This window comes from Phycodurus eques, chromosome 5 (assembly GCF_024500275.1).
Source record: "Phycodurus eques isolate BA_2022a chromosome 5, UOR_Pequ_1.1, whole genome shotgun sequence".
Lineage (NCBI taxonomy): Eukaryota > Metazoa > Chordata > Actinopteri > Syngnathiformes > Syngnathidae > Phycodurus > Phycodurus eques.
In genome coordinates, this window is record NC_084529.1 from 4,198,657 (window position 1) to 4,217,245 (window position 18,589).

At 42.6% G+C, this 18,589-nt stretch overlaps 1 protein-coding gene across 4 annotated transcripts in view; it reads right to left on the bottom strand.

Annotated features, from left to right (window-relative positions):
- Nucleotides 1-18,589, bottom strand: part of LOC133402845 (CUGBP Elav-like family member 2) — a 36,494-nt gene that overhangs the window by 9,509 nt on the left and 8,396 nt on the right. For 3 of the 4 annotated variants that reach the window (XR_009768569.1, XM_061677051.1, XM_061677052.1), the window contains exons 2-5: nt 8,700-8,890; nt 2,232-2,314; nt 757-805; nt 160-294 (exon numbers count right to left, since the gene is read on the bottom strand). Coding sequence is in view for 3 of the 4 variants with exons in the window: in XM_061677051.1 (XP_061533035.1) it covers nt 160-294; nt 757-805; nt 2,232-2,314; nt 8,700-8,890 (458 nt within the window). In the remaining variant the exon portion in view is untranslated. Of the gene's footprint in view, nt 1-159; nt 295-756; nt 806-2,231; nt 2,315-8,699; nt 8,891-11,347; nt 13,820-18,589 lie in introns of those variants that run through there. The other variant, XM_061677053.1, reaches the window with a different exon arrangement.

Genomic DNA, 18,589 nt, shown 5'->3' on the forward strand with positions numbered 1-18,589 from the left:
GCCGGCAGTTGCCAAGGCGACGGGGCCCATTGTACCCAGAAGGCGCGGCCCTCCTTCACCGTGGCGCGCGGGAGGCCACGAGTGTCACGCCAATTGAAAAGTGTTTGATTGGAGAGGTGGCGACTTCAAAAAAGAAAGAAAAGGGGAGGGGCCAGTTACCTCTGCTCTGACCGTCCGGTCCGCGCAGGATTCGGCACTCCTCCAGATGGCCGAAGGACGAGAACATCATCCTGACCTCGTTCTCGCCGTATTTCTTTGAAACCATTCCGATGAAGAGCTTTCTGTCTTCCACCGCTGCAGACAGGAACAGAGAAGGGAGGGGGGAAAAAAAAAAAAAAAAAAAAAGCTCTATCACAATTATGGCACAATGAGAAAAAACCTTGCACCGTCGCCTCGCTCCTTTTCCCCTCTCTTGTTCGCAGTGTTGCCTTGTCACGCTGCCACATTCTCAACCTCCAACTCTCAGCGCCAGAACAAATCTGTACAACTTTGCTTTGTTTTCCTCCCTGTCTGCTCCTCCAGGCAGAAGATGATGATGTATCATCCATTTTTGCGCTCGCCCCCTCCCTCCCTGACTCCGTACCTGCGCTCCCCTGATGCCTTTTTAAAGCCTTTAATCCTCCTAGCCCTCACTGCTATATAGAAATTATCTGGCACTGTCATTACCTGAACTAGAACCTTCATTTTATTCAGGCATCTTCAAAAATAAATAAAACCTGCATGCAGCCCCCTCACAAAAAAAAAAAAAAAACTCACCACTCGTTTTCTCACTGTCAGCGGGTTTCATCTGGATAGGATGATGCATCTGTGGAGGAAAGAGGAGGGATGGAGGGGGTTATTTAATTGGTCCAAGTGCAAGCGGCCACAATCATCCATGAACCACGTAGGCGCTCAGGCTCGTTATCCCGCATCTCTCTTCGCACTCCTCCGAGCGTCTCCCTGCGCCAACACCCTCCCCTCCCTCGCCGCGGCATTTAGGAGGGATTCGGTTAATAGCAAAGGATCAAGTTCTCTACTTTGTAATTTTATTGTCATCGACTGCTCCTGGTTCATCTGCATCTTGACCAGAAATTCACCTCCACTCAGCTCAAGATTTATAGCGAGATTTGCTTGCAAGAGGTTTTTTTTTTTTTTTTTTTTTTTTGAAGAGGGGCGGATAATGCATCTCATTAGACGTCTGCGTGTGCCGTCGCAGTACATTATAAATAGGCCAGGCTGCGTCGAGCCCCAGCCGCACAATAATAATCTCGGAACATTTCACTCTTCATAATGCGAGTGGGCGGGCGGGGTGTCTGCAGAACAAGCGCTCAAGGATCTGACATTTCTTCACCGCAGCTTTAATGGAGCCTCTTTTTTTTGTCCTCGCATGACTTCGTCCCAATCAATATTTTTTTTGCACATTTTACCTGCCATGTGGCACCAAAGAATGAATAACACCCAGGAAAGGGCCGAGCAGCTTGTACGCATGAAAAAAGAAGAAAAAAAAGTGGTGGAGGGTTTGTTTTTTGATAAGCGTAAAGAGAAGCAGACAGATGGCCCGCTCGGTATGGCTACTGGCGAGCGTCACTGACCAAGGAGAGAGAAATCTGGAATGAGCTCAAGCTCCTTTTTTTTTTTTTTGTTCCATACTGTCACTGCCATCCAAACTCAGGCACCTGCAGCCGGTGCCAGTGAAGCTGTTACACCACACTTTATTTGAAATGTCTGGCTGACGGATCGTCCTCGGTGTGGAGAGCCGGCTCATTTATCAGCCGCCTTTGATATTTACATGCAACCGAAACAACGGCGCTGCTTTTTATACCCCCAGTAGACTGAGGTATTCATTTAATCGATGTGCGCTGTTGTTTGGTATTGATTAAATCAACTGGCAAAGTAGTCATTTATAATGGAGTCTAGGCAAGGAGAAATTTGTAGCGGTCTAAGCGGCGCCTGCATGTTTGACTGTTATCGCCAGCTGTAACGGTTACTTTTGAAGGCTCCAAATAAAAATGGTCAATGATTCACGAGGGCAAGGCATGAATAATTTGTTGTAGTTGAAGGTGAACAGGGCCTTCGCCTTGCCTAAAAAAAATAAACAAACAAATATTACAGAATAAATAAAAACCCTTTGGTCAAGCCGATTTTAGCCAAAGCGTTTCAGCAGGCGTATTCCAGTTTTTAGCCAAGCCAGGCTCACATTTTAGAGGCCGGAGCGGCGTACGTGCCCACCTCTGTGTGCGCTGCGTACTCACCCCACTTAAGGTCTTTATGTTGTGTAGGGCATTCTGGGCATCCAGTGCAGCTTTTCGTGTATAAAAAGTTACAAAACAGCATCCTGCATAGAAAGAGAGAGGTGGAGAATGTGGGACAAACAATTTAAAAACAGAACTGAAAAGCCAGGACTGTAAACTACAATTGGAAAATTATGAATTTTCAAAATTGGAAACTTTCAATGGGAATAGACTACAATAAACCAGGGACGTACAGTATTGAAGGCTCGCTCCTAAACTGCAACATAAATCTTGATAAGGAAAATATATTTTAGCATAATCCTGGTAAGTCACTGATGGAGAAGTGGGACATTTGCCAGACTAAAACGTGGCTTCAGTCCCCACTCGGTGACCGTGTTAATGTGAGCGTGAATGGTTGTCAGTCTCTAATGTGCGCCCGATGACTGACTGGCGAACAGTCCAGCGTGGGGTTGCACAGTATAACCAGTACTGGAAAGGTAACGAGATACCTTGCCATCCCAAAAAAAAGATAACACGCATTTTTAGCACCAATATCTCTGCGCAGTTCGCCAACTAAATAGGTTAAGTGTGCTTGCGTCAAGCTGTTTATTAGTCACAGCTGTAAAATGTGCGCAGTATGTTTTTGTACGTGGAAAGAACGAAAGCTGGACGAGTGTGTTGTGGTAGACCATGGTTTACTTTAGTCAGCCTCCGGGGCCCGACACAACAACAGTACTGCAAGCGCAAGAGGGAAATGCTGGATAATGCTGACGGAAACCAGATTTCACGCAAATAGAATGGTACCTTGACTTACGAGTGTCCCAATTTGCACGTTTTTAGAGTTGCGAGCTGTCGCTTTGTCAATCTTCTGCTTTGTGTTGCGAGCCACCAAAGTTTTTGTTACGAGCGAGCTTCACATATGCCGCAACTTGAGTGAAGAGGAAAAACAATTGGAGCAATTAAACTTACTGTGTAATGTCCTCGTATGTGGGCAAGGAGGCCTATTTTGCGTAGGTCTGCTTATGGTAAAAGCATTTGTACTTATTTCTGTATATGACACCTTATAATTACACTTATTTTTGTATTATTATTTGTATTCAACCCTTATTTATCCAGGTAAGGCAATTGAGACCAGACTCTCTCTCGCTCTCACACAGTGTGATAGTTACATGATACATACATTGCATCACATGCACATGGTGAAAAAAAAAAAAGGTTCAAAAGAGGTTAAAATCAGGCAGAGCAATCATGTAAAGTATCCCTCATGAACTTTTCCAATTTGGAAAATTTTCAAGATTCCCCATCTTAAATTCCCATGTAAATTTACCAGAAACTTACGGGACATTTACGGGAAATGTTCCACCCCCTTTGCAACTCTGTTTGTAACCCACTGTAAAGAATCTCATTGGGATGAAAGCAATTGCTCCGCACATCACGTTAGCAACATACACATTATATATTCTTAGAGCCCACTGTTGGGATGGTTGGCGGGTGCTGTGTGACATGACCGGAACGATGACCATGCGAGGGGGCAGGGAGGTAAGATGGCCGACAGTGGAAGCCCACAGGTCAAGACAGCCCCGACACATCATGCAGAGCGGTATCTTCGATCCAATCTCAAAGCGTACAAGCATTCAGACGGCGGAGAAAGCGGTGGTGGTTGTGGGGGAGGGGCGGAAGTAAAAGGGGGGGGGGGGGGGGTTGTTGGGGTGGGAGCCTCTCATCCTTCCGTCCCAGCAGACCGCCGGTGGCGTTCCAGCCTGTCAGTTTCACTGGGATGGGGAAGTGGAGCACTGCAGCGTCTCTGACCTACATAGTGTATATTATGCCATCGCTGGAGCTCTCGGGCCGACATGGCGGGGGGGGGGCGTTCTGCCAAAGCTGAATATGCATCGAGACGCGTTCGCGGCGTCAATCGGCTACGCCTCGCCGGCTGCTCACAGAGTTTTTCAGATGATTATTTTATGACCCGCGTCTGACACGACTTTAAAAGGAAAAATTGGACATCAGCTACTTGATGGACCCGTACGCTGAAAAGTAAACAACTGAAAAAAGACGCGGTTTAAACAAATCACACAAAACCATAACTGATTACCGAAGAGGGATAGCTGTATTATCTGCTCTGCAAATAAACATAAGCCTGATAGCATCACGTGGACCCCCGCTTCTTGAACCAGGGTACGTTGACGAGAAAGGGAGGCAGATTGAGTTGAGGGTGGGGGGTATGCAGAGATGGCAGGATATTCAGCTCACACAGACAGCTGTGATTGGGCCAGATTAGCTATTAGAATACATTAACATGTCAATAGGCCATCACAGCTGAAACGCCACATAGAACCAGGAGGAGGAGGAAGAGAGGAAGTCGGAGGGTTGGGGCGGGGGGTCATTTTAAAAAAGGGGGCTTTGAACTCCCACACTGTGACCACCATCATGTAGGGGGGCAACATCTTTATACACACACACACACACACACACACACACACACACTGATTTGACTGTGTGATTGCTGCCATTTTATGAGGTCTCTAAGCACTCTTAATGACAGGCTAATAGAGTCACACATTGGTCAATACAGACAGATCCGTCTTACCAGCATGTTGTCTTGGTTTACCAGTAAGAGAACCACTTTGTTAAAAAGAATGTTTTTTTTTCCCTAAATGGAAATAAAGCGTGTTGATTTGCCTGGAGATTTAAACTGGATCACAAGTGCTCCCTTGAGACGCACTGCGATGCCAGGTATGAACAAGTGTTAAGTGTTCACTGAGGAGATAATCATACAAATTGTGTCTTAATACAAAGACTGTGTGGCCGTCTTCTCAGTCAAGCGTCGCCTGATACGGACTGAACACTGGGAGTGATTCAGGACACGCCACAACTACTCCTGAGCCAGAGACCGTCAAGTCAGCGGTCACAATTCAGACACGGCGAGACCACGTCTAAACAGGTCTGACCACAACGCACTTTGCAGCCTAGTAAAAAGCAGGCTGCCACTTCGCCGTCTCCAAAGCAACAATTCTACCAGGAAATGGAGTGCGCCATCCACTTGTTTGCCTTTTTTTTTTTTTGTCAAAAGCTGACATGCGTACAAAAATAACTGCTCCTCGACCTACAGTGGTGCCAGGGGTCCGTGGCACATGCGTGATAAATTGGGGCTAATCTATAGATTTGGTTTCCATAGACCAATCGCAATAACGTTTGCTGTTTGTCACCATATCTGCCTCAGTGTGAAAATGCCTTCAAGGAGCTGACTGAAAAAAAGAAAGACCAAAAAAAAAGCCTTTTTTGGGGAACGTCTGTGTGATATCTCCTTATTTCTCAACATATCTCCTCGATCCTTTTGTTTCGTCAGCAAATCATCTGGCTGACTAACCTCATTTAAAAATATCCAACAGAATTCTGAGTGGTTCTCAGAGTCTCGTCAAATTGACTCTGGCGTTTCAAACGGTGTCACTTGGCCTAAGAACTATTTAAATAGTGCAAATTAAACATTTGTGAAAAGAGGAGCGTGAGCAGTAGAAAAGGTTATGCACTTTAGTCAATTTGTTTGTAATGGAGGTTTGTTATTTTGTATCTATTCAAAATAAGGACAGAGAAAAAGGATGAATTCAGATCATTTTATTTTAAAATGTAATCTTTAACCTTTAAACAGATTATTAAAAAAAAAAAAAAAAAAAAAAAAACCTATTTGGTATTTCAAGACCAGTTCCCCAGAAGACACTAGTTCCCCAGAACTGGAGAGGACTCCACCGGGTCTAGTCTCCCCCAGAACTGGACTAGTCGTGCGATACCCAAGAGATTATTTTTAACAAATTTGCAAATCAAGTATAATTGCAGTCATATATGCAGATTTCAAAGGAATTTTTAAAAGGCAACTTAAGATCCAAATGAACCTTCCTGGGCATATTACTGGGACAGTCTAGTTTCTTCCAGAAGTAGACTGGTTGTGTGATAAGAGATTATTTCATATAAATAATGTGTGAATGGTGAATGCGTTCACACAATTATTTTAAATCCGAAGCACTGACGTTCATGTACAACCCCAATTCCAATGAAGTTGGGACTTTGTGTTAAACAAATAAAAACAGAATACAATGATTTGCAAATCATGTTCAACCTATATTTAATTGAATACACTACAAAGACAAGATATTTCATGTTCAAACTGATAAACTTTTTTGTTTTTAGCAAATAATCATTAACTTAGAATTTTATGGCTGCAACACGTTCCAAAAAAGCCTGGACAGGGTCATGTTTACCACTGGGTTACATCACCTTTTCTTTTAACAACATTCAATAAACGTTTGGGAACTGAGGACAACAATTGTTGAAGCTTTGTAGGTGGAATTCTTTCCCATTCTTGCTCAATGTACAGCTTCAGCCGTTCAACAGTCCGGGGCCTCCTTTTTCATATTTTATGCTTCATAATGCGCCACACATTACCTTTCAGCATTAATGGTGCCTTCACAGATGTCTAAGTTACCCATGCCATTGGCATGAACACAGCCCCATACCCTCACAGACGCTGGCTTTTGAACTTTGCGTCCATAACAGTCCGGATGGTTCTTTTTCTCTTTGGCCCGGAGGACACGACGTCCACAATTTAAAAAAAAAAAACAATTTGAAATGCGGACTCGTCAGACCGCAGAACACTTTCTCAGTCTTTTTTGCCACCTGTCGCAGCTTTTTTGGTACGTGCTACAGCCATAACATTCTAAGTTAATGATTATTTGCTAAAACAAAGTTTATCAGTTTGAACATTAACCATCTTGTCTTTGTAGTGTACTCAATTAAATATAGGTTGAACATGATTTGCAAATCGGGAATTGGGGTTGTATAATGTGTTAGGATTTTATCATGAAGTGGCCCCCTCGCAGCGCGTTTGGGGCGTGTTACTATAATGCATAGTCTGAACAATCGTTGTGGCGGCTGGCTTGACAGTCAGATATTGATACCTGTGGCTTGATGCTGCTGTACCTTTATGGATGAGAGCGGCTGAGGGGGGAAAATAAATTTGTCATCTTGCCAGACTTTGCAGGGACGATAATCCTCCGTAGTTTACGGACTGCATTGGTCGTCTGACTCGTCAGACAAAGTATCCATATATTCACTGCCAAACTGGTGAAGGTTACCTTCTCTCTCTTGATAATTTCTTGTGCTGTTCCATTACTTTTTCCTTTTTCCATTTCAGTGTATGGTGTTTTTTGTTTTTAAAGAAGCTCTGAGACACACTGGTGAAACTGTGCATGATATTCAACAGGTTATTTCTGTACCCTCTGAGAGACAGAGGGTAGATTTCAAGTCTCTTCCTAGATTCTACCTCCTCAATTTACATCGACAGCGACCGGGCAAAAAGAGAAATGAGATGAGTCCAAAAGCCTGTTGTAGCCTCCCCTCAGAATTCCTAGCAGTGTCACCGGAATGGTTTTCTTCAAAATCATTTTCTATCAAACATTTTATTGAACATATTTTCTATTGATCATGTGTCAATTGTGATGCATGTTTATTCACACTTTCCTAACACGGGGTCCTCTGAGTCACTAATCCTCGCCTCCATAAAGATGAGTAAGATACACTTCTGATATGCATTATCATCACTCAAGGAGTACAAGGAGTTGCGTTAGAGGCCAGTCATCAACTGTTAATAGCAAATTAGCAGACTAATTTGAGAAAAATAATACATTAGGCACACACGAACACAAACATGTAATTACAAAATGGCAATACTTGCAAGGACCTGCTGTATGCCACGCCCTTTAAGGGCACACCAAGAATACTCCAGTACATACAGCGCTAACCACATAAAACCTTCGGAGGGCCTGAACGGATTAATGGCATTTCAATTCAGTTCAATAGGGAAAATTTATTTGATATACATGTACATTTTGTTATGATCTTGCCCATGGAACAAATTAAACTCATAAGGAACCACTGTACTGGTTTTTGGCACTCTTCAGTCGCCGTAACCACCAGGTGGATTGTACAAATATGGTGGAGATTCTTCTGACAAAAGAAATGGAAGGTAATTTCACTGTAAACACTGCAGTTGAAAAAGGGTTCACCATTTCTAATCATACTGCAGAGAACTGAACTGCCCCACTTGGTTTAAATTTTTTTTTTTATATTGCAAAGAGACACGAAACAGCTAGTACACGGATGCAATGAATAACCTTGCTTTTTATTCGATACAGCTTTTAAAACCAGCACAGTCAAGTAAAAAGGAAATCTTCCTCTAATGCGGCTTATGAAAATGGGTTTTAAGACTACTGAATGCTGTCGTGTGGAAGCACAAACATGGCTGTGCTGCAAAAGCAGACAAGCAATGTTGCTCATTGCCCGAGGGGGACTTGTGCTGAAATGTGACTGTGGGTGATAGACGGCAACGACCGGGTTCACGCGTTTTCACGCACAAGCACAAATTCAAGACAATGGCAGATTTCAACAAGGAAACGGTTAGCACGAACAGAATCCCCACGGGCCAGAGTATCCTACCTTTGCTCTGAGGGGGGTTCTGGGTGCGATCGCGAAGGATGTTGATCTGGTGTACGGCTCCGAAAGGCTCAAAAAGCTCCTTGAGTTCCGTTTCTGACCAGGAGCGAGGGATCTGTCCCACAAACATCTTGATGGAGTCTGGGTCTGGCTGATCCAAGTGTTCCGACGACCCGTTCATCTTCATGCCGTTGCTGAAAAAAGCAAATTCAGATTGCTAGTGAAATCATCCCCTAGACCTACAATACCTCGACTGTGAAATTGCAATGCAAATATTTGTTCGTTTTCCACACAATTGTCACATCCGTTACAATCACTGCTGGTGATTGGCTTAATGTTCGATGTTCACTATCGAGTGAATCGGTGGGGTGGGAAGAGGTACATTTTCTGCCGATGCCCTTTCAAAAGGAAAGCAGCTTAAAAGACAGCCAGTGGGACCCACCTCGAAAAACTGCCATCATCCGATTACTGTATAGCCCCACGGCTCTTGTGTTTACAATAAAATAACTAGAGACATAAATCATTAATCATAGGATGACTCAAGAGCTTGACGTGGCCTTGCATGAATTTGAATAAATGTGCAGAGAACTTAAAGGGTGAATGGTATCATTTCAAATATGATACAGTTGAGGTTAGGGCTGAACGATTTATCACTTTCTGATTGAAATTGTGATTTCAGATAAGATCATGTGGTCACCAAAGTTGCGTTTTTTTTTGTGTGCTGCCCTCCCAACTGACCCAGAATCTGTGTTAACTACAGTATCTCGCCAAGCATGCTACTCGTCACGAGGTCACGCAAATCAATCAGCTCCGAGCTAATAGAGGTGAAAAAAATAATAAAAAAATTACAAAATAAATTTAAAAAATGGTGCGTCCATGTCGCAGTCACCCATCCACCCTCCTTTCATATGGAGCTCAAGATGCGAATCGGGGGGGGGAATGCTTACAAGGGGTGCTTCGCTAACTTGCTCCGAGGCCGTACAAGCAACGAGCTGCGCTTGCTAGATGGCGTGGCTAAACACTACTAGCCTTCCGCAGTGCAGATCTTCTCCTCTAAGCAACCAATTCTAGCCTCCGAGGCGTAGCTAAGGGCTAACGTGAAATGCAACACACCAGAATAATCCTTGCATTATTATAGGTAATAGCTGTTAATGTTTTGATGGTATTATTTTATTTTCTGTCATGTCTGTAAATGTTACTGTGTGTGCATAGTGAATATTGCACTAAAGCTTGATTTGAAGAAAAAAATCATTTTAAATTACATTTTTCCCCTAAAATCGTTGAGCCCAAGTTTAGATGTTGAACGACTGAAGATCTTTTATAGTCGACTAAAATGAGATGAAAGTCAAGTCGAAGTTGATAAATCGATGACGTCAGTGATTTTTTTCAGCCCAGTACAGCGGCCCCCCATCCTTTTTTTACGACACGGACATGTTTCATATAAAGACATATTTCAATTGACAGCATAGAAACAAATACAAACTAATGATTCAAAATATAACTCACCATTACGCTAATTGTATTTGTAATTAGTGGCACAAAGATGAATAAAGTTTTCATTAGCACAAAGTTGTTTCCTGCGTATTATGGAAGATAACATTTTGGCGACAAAACTGGCGCTTCACTTTGCCATGCCCTCATCATCATTTCAACATTGGTATGAAGCTAGCAAGGCTAACTGCTATACTCATCCACAAACTTATTTTTGTACTTTCAGTCCCAGAAAACGTTGCTTTTTTGCCCTGACATTTCGCTCCGCCGCAGAACGTTACATAATTCAGCAACAGCGGCAGATGAGTCGAACGTGTTCTGTAAATTGGCCGACTCGAAGACGAGAGGCCAAAAATGTCCCCAGCGATTAGTCGACTTCAAGCGTCAAATTAATCGATTCATCGGTTCAAACCCTAATAGCATTAAAAACATCTTTACATCAAGCATTGCTTAGGTGCATAGTGTTTTGAGTCACAGAGATAAAAGCTGCATGAAGTGGATGTCAGAGGCAGAATAGAAAACATTTGAAACGACCCAACTTCTCACTGAATTGAATCTCTCGTTTTTAAATAGGGATAGGGGATGACATTGGCTTTGTTATCCATAACCCAATTTTGGGTAAACAACTTTAAAATACTACCTTTTTATCAAGGAGTAGCAAATATGTGATGGACATGTTACTACTAGGTGCCCTGAATCCAAACGAAGACACTCGGCTGAGTACTTTGTAACCCTTCTGTTTCAGAGGAATTGACCGGCAATGTACATTAGCCACAGTGACTTTCCCAATTTAAACAGCCATCCATACGCAACAATGTTGGCGATCCAGAGCAGCAAGTAAATTGTGGCAATTTCCTTGACAAAAAGACATCATGACAGAATCCAAACTACCTTGCCTGTCTGTCTCATGAAGGAAACCTAACACAATAGCATTTCAAATCTGCTAGTAACTGTGAGTAGAAGCCAGGAATGAATCTATCTACTGGCTTTGAGACATAAATATTGTACTTTGCGTTCGGTGGCCTTTTTAAAAAGAATGGAGGAGGATTAAGAAGTGCCAAGGACAGCACACCAAGATGAAGACCGCGTTTCCGGTCTCATGTTAGAGAACTTAAAACAACGTCAAACGTAAATACAAAGTGGCCATTTTGCACACAGACCTTTGGACGCGAGCCATCCATCTCTTACAAATGGAGCCCAGACGTTCAGCCGAAAGGCCGAACTCCTTGAGGGATTTGAACGACATGCTAACAAAATAGCACTTCCGCTCGCTCTCCTCCCTGAAATCCGAATCCACGCTTGACTATGAAAGCTTTTATTCCCACAGCGCTGTCAACATAGGCAAATGACTCTAGAACTGCGTGGCCTCCCCCTCCTCCCGACCGACTAAGCAGGCACCGCAAAGCTTTCAAAGCTCCACGAATGACTGGTTCGCGACACCTTGCGCCACATTTCCTCCTCCTCAGGCGCACTGGGGATGGTACAGGGAGTAACCCGTGGCTCCTCCGGCACAGCAGGGGAACAATCACATATTGTTCCCCATGCTGCCGAACACTATTCACCACTCGGCTACAAGCACAATGGGCCGACTCAGGGGGACGCTTCGGAATACATGGAAGGCTAACGTCTACTGAGGCACTGGTGGGTGTGCGACAATTTCATCGCTTTTGCCATCAGCGTTCTGGCGCCATTTTGCTGTGGGCACGTTGCGGTTAAGCAAATTGAGTCATCAACAAGAGAGGGGTTTAAAGAAATCAACTGCAATACACGCCCTTTGCTTGAAAATCCAAACCTCCATGTCGGTTTTTTTAGTCTTACATGAGAGGCATAACATTGAAGCACCAGCTTAAGTATTCATTTGAAGAAAATATGTTTCAGATCTTTATTTGGTTGAACGCATAGTTCATGCTGAGCGACGCATTCATAGTTATTTCAAACACAAGAAATACATTTTTAGAGCAGAAACAAATTCAAACTGATGGAACAAAGTGCGGCTAATTATGACACCACGCAACTGTCCCACATACATCTGGAGCAGGTCACAATCATTTACCTAAAAATACGACATAAATACGACTACTCAACGGAGACACTGATTAGTAATTGTACTCAGGTGTGCGGGTCACTACAGACGTGTTTTGCTATTCGAAGTTGGCTATGACAGGTTTGCTCTGACCAACCAATCAGAGGAAGGAAAAACGCTGAAGTCAAAGGTCAGCGCTCTGGCCCTGCGCAGGCAAATCTGAAATCTGATTAAACGAACACGCCCATTAGTGATTCTGTACTGTATGGCTGACGTTACATGGGCCAGTACTATTGATTCCGAAGGCCATGGGAAGATTCGATTGACATGGCGGAGGCTAAAACATGATTGGGGGAAAAAAATAACAAATCTTGCATACACTAGAAGTAGTGCAGCCAAGAGGAAGTGTATGAAACAAACAGAACATACTTTAGAATTTAGGTTGTAAATGAAAAGTGTTTAAGGCCAACAGACTGCCCACCACTGGTATTGGCGAGTGATTCCTTTTTTTCCCAGCATTTCCATCCAAATCATTTTTTACTCTAATTCCCTTTTGGCCTTTCAGCTCTGAACAACAGACGACAGCCCCATCGCCAAAGGAACACAATGTTCAGGACATGTGGGTTATTATCTTGTTACAGTTCAAACGACTTGTTGGGCCAAAAATGTCAGGATTTCTTTCAAAGACCAAGAACATCAGAGACTGAAAGGCAAATGCATGTCATCGCCTCAAAGCATTAAAGGTAAGGCTGAGAAAAATAGTGTATTATCACCTTTGTTCCGCTTTTTGTTCAGGAAACCAACCACAGCTGCAATTTAAGTGTTTTGCTGACAGGCCAGAAAACATTGATGCCCTCCAGCAGCTGACCCGCCTCCACAGTTACACGCTTCCTGCCGCAACGGCCGTAAAAGCAGGTGATTTATCGAGACCATGTGTCTGTCCCGCTGCTGAGCACTGACCGGGCAAGCATGCAACTGACACTTCCACCAGGCCCGTAATAGCACGCCAGACGCCTAATGAATATCACAAGAAAGTCCTCTATATCATTTCTGCAATTAATTTGTACGTCAATTTGTAAGTCTGAACTAACCGAAGGAAAGGCAGGAGCAAAGTCATAATTGATAAGGACCACTTTTATTCAGTTCCGATACGATACAGATATTGCAGCGTTGAGTATTGACAGATACCGTAATTGATCCAATACGAGATCAGCAACAAATCACACATAGTTATTTTGTCGTATCGAATGTTTGAAATGCCTTCAATCGCGTGATATTACTTAAACAAAAGCCAGCAAAAGTAGGTATGAGGAAAAAACTGACCCCTTTATTACTAACCAATGGGTTGTAGAAAGTAACTTTAAACCTAAGAGTGAGTGTACTACTATTGAATAAAATTTAAATTAGAAAATCCCCCCAAAAAACTCAAAACTGCAACCTAACCACTGTTTAACTTAAACATAAGCATATACAACAATCAAATTGATTTAAAAAAAACCTTAATTAGAAGACCATGAAAAATAATCAATAAATCCAAGAAACACAAATTATACTTTTAAAGTGCAAAATAACAATTTATGTTCCTTTCAGTTATATTTTACTGTAGGTATATAGTGGGAACACATTTGCTTTCTCCAAATGCATGGCAATACACTTGTGAACTTCTTTATGCATCTGGGGTATACTTTTAATCGACAGGCGGCTCGGAATAATGGCTTGAGGCGCTTGTACTGTCCCCGTTTTGTGAGAGCCTTGTTGGAGCTTAGTTCCTGCTGAGCGCGTCTTGACCTCTAAGGGGCAGTGTGGTGCACACCATGATACACACTTGGAGGAACAAAGAAAGTTAGAACATCACGATCGAATATTGTTACCCGTTTTCACCGAGTTTGAAGGATATATGCAGTATTGTTTTTGCCTGGCCGTTTTTATTCGTTCATGCAGCGTTTGTGTACCAACAGTCATTATTTTGAGAGCGACAGGACTTCTGCGAGTTTGATAATTTTTGTTAGCACATCAATGTTTTTTTCCCTGTGATGTACATACAATAGGTGTAATTCTTTGGTTATGGGTGTTTTGTTTTAGATTGAACATCAACGGGAGTGTCAATAAAAGACAATCAAAGCAACATTCCCTCTGACTCCTCGCTACTTTGTTAGCACCGCATCAACCTGCTGTGCTGTGGACTTGGACTTTTGAACTACTTGAGACATTTGAAGGGTATACATTATCAGCTGATAATGTACAGCATTGGAATTTTCTGAGCCAATCAGAATTGAGTATTGAACAAGACCGTGACACAAACGTAGCGGTGTTTCCAAGCGCCTTAAAATAAACAGCGATCAATCAATGTTTTTTAGATTTTCATAATTTTTTGTTTAAACAAATAGAGCTGTTATAACTGTTTTGGAAACAATATTCTTCCATACAAAAGTTTCCACTTTACATACTTTTACAGACCTGGAAATGTATGAAATTCCATACTTTCTACACTTGCATAGGAACCCTATATATCACAGACGACTGCCATAAAATATTGCAGTCTCTCGGTCAGACTGTGACAACACTACACGACGTATAGCCGTGTAGTGTTGTCACAGTGTTGACGTACCACCGTATCCCGTCTTTTACGATCACTGGGCTTTATCTTGTCAAATCAAACACTGTTGTGGAGGCGTGACCACAAAACGTGTCACGCTCCACCATAACTGGATACAACAGTTACCGTTGAGGCAAGTTTATCTCAAACAATGGATTCGTGTGGCAATGTGGGGAAAAAAGGAACAAAATGAGGCACAAAAAAAACATGCGGTGTCGTCGAGTGCTCGGGAGATAACGTTTTGGGCTGTCCATTCAAGGGTTGCTCAACGTATGTTCACATACTTTTAATACGATACGGCTCGCAAGCAGGCAACAAAACGTTGTCGCCTAAGCAAGCTAACACTAACATTTGCACATAAACATGCCGCCGTTCTGTCGAATCATGCTCTAAAGCTTTGGTAAACATAGTACGCACACAGGAAGCGATGCCCCGGTCGCAAAGTGCAATCCTATTGGTCAAGGTGCGCTGTCGGAGGGTTGTCATTGATATGTCACACTACACGGAAGACAGAAAAAAAATTCTCAAGATTGTTTATCTTAAAATTTTCCCAAAGTCTCTAAACGAAATCGATTATCAAAAACCTTTAATTTGATCATCGATTAGTTGACGATTAATTGTTACAGCCCTAAAACAAACCATATTGGAATATCTCAAATCTAAAGGCCCTGAGGTAGTAAAATCGGTCTACCATTTTCTGAAAGCGCACCATACATTACTTTTTAATCACAGCTAAGCAGCACTTTGATGGTCAAACAAGGCAACTATAGTCAGGTCATGACAAGTCCTGACAAGTGACCTATACATAAGTGGAGCCCCAAGCAGGTCAAAACTTGAGAGCCACACCTATTGCTGTGCTGCGTAAAATAATGTTTCAGTAGGGTCTAATGGACCAAACACAGCGGGAACCGAGAATAGCCGATTCCAATCATTTTGAATGCCCCACACACACCGGCTCTCCTTTACTTAAGTGTTCGTTGGAGCTTACAGCATCAATTACACTACTGCGATCTCGCTGTAATTAAAATATTGATCATCAAGCTGTTGTTGTGGGGGCAACATTTCAAACCAATGTAGCTTTCGACTCTTACAGCAGAAGCAAATTTTGCTCGGTAGCCCGAAGCTGTGGCGACAAGCAGCATATACACTGCTGTTACGCTTTTATTTGACACGGAGACCACTGCTGGGGGAAGAAAATGGGGGGGAAAAACTGTCAAGCGAAACAGCTGCTTGCTAGCGATGACCAAGTACATAACGTAATTTAAAGGGGAAAAATGCTAAATGCTTGGTTAGGAAAAATCTAAAAAGCTCCTCCTCGATGATCCAAGTAGCTTTTTATGAGGAGCGTTCTGCACAAGTACCGTGCTGTGCATTAATGTGCAGAAACCCTGTGGTCCATTTTCTTTTTAATTTGCACTCCACCAATAACTGCCATTCATCTTAGCACAGTCTTCTGGTTTCATTGTTGCTCGTCCCCCGTGTGTGGACAGACGCGTTCAATCAAGTCTTTCATTGGCCCATATGCTAACAGGCTGGGTAGCATCTGAGGACGACGACGCCTGCACCATTAACTCCGTAATGGCACCCATGGTCCCTGGAGGTCGCAGATGATGATGCGAAAGTAAAGCCAGAGCGAGCCAGTGGTTAAACTATCAATGTGTACATCTCGGAGCAGGAAAAAAGGGGGGCAATTACACCTTCACTTAACAGCTTCCTGGACTCCCAATTGTCTTATTTGTGTTGTGAGGGAATGTTGGATGGAAGACAGAACGCTGTGCTGACGACAACTAGGACACCAAATGAATAGCAGGCACTAAATATAGTCCGCATGCTGCACACACGAGCTAGCTGCTCCACAAACGCATCAATCCAAAGAGAAGAAGAGAGCCTGTTTCCAAGTCACTCACTGGAAAGATGTACCCTTATTCAAAGAGACAACTTTTTACATTTGGACATGGCGTCCTTATTTTTTTAACAACGTGAACTGTGTGCCAAGAAGTGTGTGCAGTTCTGTTCTTATGTAACGCCTCCCCACATCGTCTTTTCTTTGTGAATCTTGCTACATAATTTGCACAATCGGTATCACGCCATCCCACAGCAGTGACAGGCGTGGGGGGATGATTTTAAACAGGGTGTGCTGTTATAGTCAATATGTCAGACAGTCTTTTTAAATAGTGTTAAATCTAAAGTCACAAGAATTCAAACCCAAATTTTAAGGAAAAATGCATCTATAAAAAATAAAGTTCAGTTCAAACCACTCTCATGTAGGGCACCAGCTACGGTCTAAAACATTTTCAGAAATCAAGTATTGTAATAATTATCCCATCGAATGAGTAATTCGATAAATAAAAAAAAAATTCATCACAGACTGTGGACTGTGAGGTGCATGTATTATTTTTGTCTACTTGGGGTCACCGGCCTCACATTATACTGTAGTATCTGTGACTTTTTGAGTGTGGCTTTAAAAAGAGGGGCCTGGTCGGGTGAGTGACGTGGGTGTCAGCGAATGAGAGTGTCGCGTTAGCGTGTTGAGTGACAATATGAGTTGTGGCCATCAGCAGCTCGTGTGTGAATGTGCTGCTTATGCGTATCACGACTGTAATAGTAACATTGCTCTGTGTGGGAAAATTATCTGTGCGAAGCTTCGAGGCAGAGATTTTGATTTAAAGCTTTTTTTTGTAATCGGGTTATTTGATCAATTGTTGCAGCCGTACGCTGACATTACATGAAGAGTATTCACATTCAAAGCAGCAAAGTAAGATACACACACACACACACACACACCGATAATCGGGCCAAATTTAAGCAGCTGTATTCACTTCCGATCAAAGGCAGCAAAGGCCTGATTCTGGGATGTCTCTAAAGGTTTATCCTGAGCAACTATCGTGTGGTGTGGGGTGTACCAAGTGTGATTTTTGCTCCCTACCCTGCTTAGAACACAGTTGGGGCCAACAAGCATAAATGTGAAAACCTGTGCAATATTTAAAATATTCTGTTTTTCCTACAGGCAGCCACCACCTAATTTCCGGCAACTTCAGTCTCTTAAAACTCTGACATCATCAAAACCTGATCAGTGCTGCACTAGTTATTTTTACTGCAATTGCTGTATCAGTTACAAGTCACTTCTGAAAACAGATTTTCTTCAAATGTTAATGAGCTGGACAGTTTGTAAATTTCCAAACAGGTTAATATTGTTCCTTTTGTAACAAAGTCCATCAGATTTTGCAGAAAGAAAGAATTTTAAATGAGCTTTACACCTCATGTTTTTTGTCCGTGTCTCACGTCTTTTCAGAGCAATATTATTTTAAAAAAGTCTTTGAGTCGATCAAAATGGTTTTACAATATGGACCTGTTAATGATCGCATATCCAGAGGTCAGGGTTTCCACAGGCTCTGTGACTGTGGTGTGAAATATACAATAGCCAATTAGGAAGTGCCCTGAAGCTGGTGGTTTTGCCAAATTCAAATACAAGCAACTGCAATATAGTTATCAAATAAGATAATGGTTAGTCTAGCTACTTAAATTTAGCCTCCTTTTATTTTTTCCTCGTCACGTGATGGATTGCATTTTGTAAAATATTGAATAAACAGAACACGGGAAAGGTCTGCAGCCCGCTTAAGACTCCAGTGGCACCGTAAACACATTTCATTTGTTTTTACGTTTGTTGTGGTCAACTTCCTTTTACACGTGACAAATAAGGTAAAAACATTATCTGAGTCTATCCTAGCTTTATCATGAAAGTCAAGAGTCGACATCTTTGTTTGCTTTACACTTGTTTGACAG